The sequence below is a fragment of the Hemibagrus wyckioides genome, linkage group LG22 (genome assembly GCF_019097595.1).
Source record: "Hemibagrus wyckioides isolate EC202008001 linkage group LG22, SWU_Hwy_1.0, whole genome shotgun sequence".
NCBI classification, from domain to species: Eukaryota; Metazoa; Chordata; class Actinopteri; order Siluriformes; family Bagridae; genus Hemibagrus; species Hemibagrus wyckioides.
Genome location: NC_080731.1, coordinates 21,001,366 through 21,006,365, shown reverse-complemented (window position 1 = coordinate 21,006,365; position 5,000 = coordinate 21,001,366). Strand labels below are relative to the sequence as shown.

General features: G+C 44.2%; 1 protein-coding gene across 4 annotated transcripts in view; it reads left to right on the top strand.

Moving 5' to 3' along the window:
* Positions 1 to 5,000, top strand: part of LOC131343197 (WD repeat-containing protein 31-like) — a 21,523-nt gene that overhangs the window by 11,404 nt on the left and 5,119 nt on the right. The window contains exons 6-10 of one of the 4 annotated variants that reach the window (XM_058374681.1): positions 966 to 1,066; positions 1,162 to 1,229; positions 1,362 to 1,511; positions 1,624 to 1,786; positions 2,846 to 5,000. The exon at positions 2,846 to 5,000 is cut by the window's right edge and continues 3,316 nt beyond it. In XM_058374681.1, the coding sequence (XP_058230664.1) occupies positions 966 to 1,066; positions 1,162 to 1,229; positions 1,362 to 1,511; positions 1,624 to 1,786; positions 2,846 to 2,887 (524 nt within the window). In that variant the 3' untranslated portion in view covers positions 2,888 to 5,000. The remainder of the gene's footprint in view (positions 1 to 965; positions 1,067 to 1,161; positions 1,230 to 1,361; positions 1,512 to 1,623; positions 1,787 to 2,845) is intronic. The other 3 variants (XM_058374680.1, XM_058374679.1, XM_058374682.1) reach the window with 3 other exon arrangements.

The window sequence follows — 5,000 nt, the reverse complement described above, 5'->3', positions numbered from 1 at the left end:
TGATGATGATGATGATGATGATAATGGTGGTGGTGATAATGATGATGATGATGATGATAATGGTGATGATGATGATGATGATAATGGTGATGATGATGATGATGATAATGGTGATGGTGATAATGATGGTGATGATGATGATGATGATGATGATAATGGTGGTGGTGATAATGATGATAATGATGATGATAATGGTGATGATGATGATGGTGATGATGATGATGATGATAATGGTGGTGGTGATAATGATGATAATGGTGGTGGTGATGATGATAATGGTGATGGTGATAATGATGGTGATGATGATGATGATGATGATAATGGTGGTGGTGATAATGATGATGATGATGATGATAATGGTGATGATGATGATGATAATGGTGATGATGATGATGATAATGGTGATGATGATGATGATGATAATGGTGATGATGATGATGATAATGGTGATGGTGGTGGTGATGATGATGATGATGATGATGATAATGGTGATGATGATGATGATGATAATGGTGATGGTGATAATGATGGTGATGATGGTGATGATAATGGTGGTGGTGATAATGGTGATGATGATGATGATAATGGTGATGGTGATGGTGATGATGATGATAATGGTGATGGTGATGATGATGATAATGGTGATGGTGATGATGATGATGATGATGATGATAATGGTGATGGTGATGATGATGATAATGGTGATGATGATGATGATAATGGTGATGGTGATGATGATGATAATGGTGATGGTGATGATGATGATAATGATAATGGTGATGGTGATGATGATGATAATGGTGATGGTGATGATGATGATAATGGTGATGGTGATGATGATGATGATGATGATGATAATGGTGATGGTGATAATGATGGTGATGATGATAATGGTGATGATGATGATGATGATGATGATAATGGTGGTGGTGATAATGATGGTGATGATGATGATGATGTTACAGACGGGTCGAAGCTGTGCACAGGCTCTCGTGATAACTCCATGTGTCTGTGGGATGTGGAGAGTGGAAAGTGCTTACACAGAAACACCATCTCACGCAACCTGGTAACAGAGAGCACACACACCTCACACCATGCATACCATACACACCCCCTGTCTCTCTCTCTGAGCGTCTGTGTGTGTGTGTGTGTGTGTGTCAGGTAACTCATCTGTGCTGGGTTCCTGGAGGAACATCAATAGTCCAAACCTCAGAAGATAAAACCATCAGGTGAGAGCAGGAGTTTAATCACAACACTAGATTTTCATGAGAGATAATCAGATTCAGTCAAAGGTGTGTGTGTGTGTGTGTGTACGTGTGTGTGTACGTGTGTGTGTGTGTGTACGTGTGTGTGTGTGTCAGAGTGTGGGACAGTCGGACATGGCAGGTGACGAACACATTTCCAGCTAAGCAGTACATCCAGACTCACTGTGATGTGAGTGTGAACCGCTACCACCTGCTGTCCAGCAGCAACGGCTTCGGGGGTCACGGCTGTGAGGCTACGGTCAGTGTGTGAGTGTGTGTGTGTGACATGTCTGTGTGTCTATCTGATTAATACTAATGGAACAGCTGGCAGTGCCTGTGTGTATCTGAGTACTGTATAAATGTGTGTGTGTGTGAGAAGTTGTGGGACCTCAGACAGCCAGGCTGTAAGGTGGTGGAGTACAGAGGACATGTCCAGACGACGGCCTGCTGTGTGTTCCTGCCCCCAAGCATCGGCTCTCCTGCACTCGTCGCCTCTTCATCACACGACAGTTCAGTCAAGATCTGGGACCAGAACACGGCCGGTAACACACACACACACTCACACACACACACACACTCAGACTCACTCACACACACACACACAGACTCTCTCTCTCACACACACACACAGACTCTCACTCACACACACACATACACACAAACTCACACACAGACTCACACACACACACACTCAGACTCACTCACACACACACACACAGACTCTCTCTCACACACACACACAGACTCTCACACACACACACACTCAGACTCACACACACACACACTCAGACTCACTCACACACACACACACAGACTCTCTCTCACACACACACACAGACTCTCACACACACACACACTCAGACTCACTCACACACACACATACACACAAACTCAAACACAGACTCACACACACACACACACACACACAGACTCTCACACACACACACTCAGACTCACTCACACACACACACATACACACAAACTCACACACACACACACACACTCAGACTCACTCACACACACACACACAGACTCTCTCTCACACACAGACTCTCACACACACACACACACTCAGACTCACTCACACACACACATACACACAAACTCAAACACAGACTCACACACACACACACACACACAGACTCTCACACACATACACACTCAGACTCACTCACACACACACACACATACACACAAACTCACACACACACAGACTCTCACACACATATACACTCAGACTCACTCACACACACACACATACACACAAACTCACACACACTCAGACTCACTCACACACACACACACACTCTCTCACACACACACACACACACACAGACTCTCACACACATACACACTCAGACTCACTCACACACACACACACATACACACAAACTCACACACACACAGACTCTCACACACATATACACTCAGACTCACTCACACACACACACATACACACAAACTCACACACACTCAGACTCACTCACACACACACACACACTCTCTCTCTCTCTCTGCTACAGAAGACAAATGATGAAGATGAGTAATCTAGATGAAGGGTATACTAAACTCTTGCTCTGTGTGTGTGTGTGTGTGTGCAGCGTGTTTGTTCACTCTGTCTCTGGACGGCTCAGGGCCGTTAGCCTCGTTAGCTCCGTGTGACTCCAGCACTCTCCTGTGTGCCAGCTATCACTCAGGTCTCCACCAGCTGCAGCTCTCACAGGGGACGAGTCCCAGCCTCAGGGAGGTGGCACGCTTCTGACCAACGCTAATGCTAACTTCCTGTCTAGAGCGGGAGGGAACTGGTCACTCAGGGACACGCTGCCATCATCCCTCACACACACAGACACACACACACACCATCAGCACACTGACACTGTAACACCCAGTGGACCTGACAGAAGCTCCGCCCACTTTCCACACTGTCCACCTACTCACAGCATCAGTGGACATCACCTCTGTGTGTGTGTGTGTGTTGAACTTTAGCTTAAACACAAAAAAACAAACACCAAGCCATGATCTTTCTCTCCTTCCTTCTCTTTTTTTTAAACAAGTTATGCAAAGAAATGGCCCGTATATTTTAGAACACACACACACACACACAGGTCAGTGGTATGGAACAGTACAGGATCTCTACAGCGGTCAGTTATGGAGAACCTGCTTTGGTTGTTTCCTTTCTCCATTTCTGCTTTGCATTTACTAAACCACTAATGAATACAAGAACGCTGTACACAAACAGGAAGGGCATACACACACACACACACAGAGTGAGGCAGTAAAGTCAGTGGGAGATGTGTTCAGCTACATCCTGTTTGATTCAGGACTAACAATGCAAATGTTGCTTCAGTACAAAAACCCATTTGACTCAATGAATCAAATGAATCAACTGAATCGACTTGGTGCCAGAAGTGAATCAGACATGCCATGTGTTGTGGGTTCTTTTGTAGATTTCTTGCAAGCTGCTAAACTGAGCCACAGGACAGAGATGTAGTGCTGGAGTTTTGGACACACAAAACACACAAAACACTTTAAACTAGTTATTTATACAGACTCGAAAAAAACAAACGATTCAATCAGCCAATCAGCTGGCAGCAATGCAGTGCAGTGCATCCAGTCACACAGATGATTCACTTCATGCTCACATCAGAGTGGGGGAAGAGCAAAGTGATCTCTCATTGATCTCTCATTGATCTCAGTGATCTCTCAGTGACGTCAATGATCTTTCACTGATCTTTTGGTGATCTCTCAGTGATCTCTCAGTGATCCCAGTGATTTCTCTGTGATCTCTTAGTGATCTCTCAGTGATCCTAGTTATTTCTCAGTGATCTCTCAGTGATTTCTCAGTGATCCCAGTTATTTCTCAGTGATCTCTCAGTGATCCCAGTTATTTCTCAGTGATCTCTCAGTGAACCCAGTTATTTCTCAGTTATTTCTCAGTGATCTCTCAGTGATCCCAGTGATTTCTCTGTGATCTCTTAGTGATCTCTCAGTGATCCCAGTTATTTCTCAGTGATCTCTCAGTGATTTCTCAGTGATCCCAGTTATTTCTCAGTGATCTCTCAGTGATCCCAGTTATTTCTCAGTGATCTCTCAGTGATCCCAGTTATTTCTCAGTGATCTCTCAGTGAACCCAGTTATTTCTCAGTTATTTCTCAGTGATCTCTCAGTGATCCCAGTGATTTCTCTGTGATCTCTTAGTGATCTCTCAGTGATCCCAGTTATTTCTCAGTGATCTCTCAGTGATCTCTCAGTGATCCCAGTTATTTCTCAGTGATCTCTCAGTGATCCCAGTTATTTCTCAGTGATCTCTCAGTGATCTCTCAGTGATCCTAGTTATTTCTCAGTGATCTCTCAGTGATCCTAGTTATTTCTCAGTGATCTCTCAGTGATCCCAGTTATTTCTCAGTGATCTCTCAGTGATCTCTCAGTGATCCTAGTTATTTCTGAGTGATCTCTCAGTGATCCCAGTTATTTCTCAGTGATCTCTCAGTGATCCCAGTTATTTCTCAGTGATCTCTCAGTGATCTCTCAGTGATCCTAGTTATTTCTGAGTGATCTCTCAGTGATCCCAGTTATTTCTCTGTGATCTCTTAGTGATCTCTCAGTGATCCCAGTTATTTCTCAGTGATCTCTCAGTGATCCCAGTTATTTCTCAGTGATCTCTCAGTGATCCTAGTTATTTCTCAGTGATCTCTCAGTGATCTCTCAGTGATCCCAGTTATTTCTCAGTGATCTCTCAGTGAACCCAGTTATTTC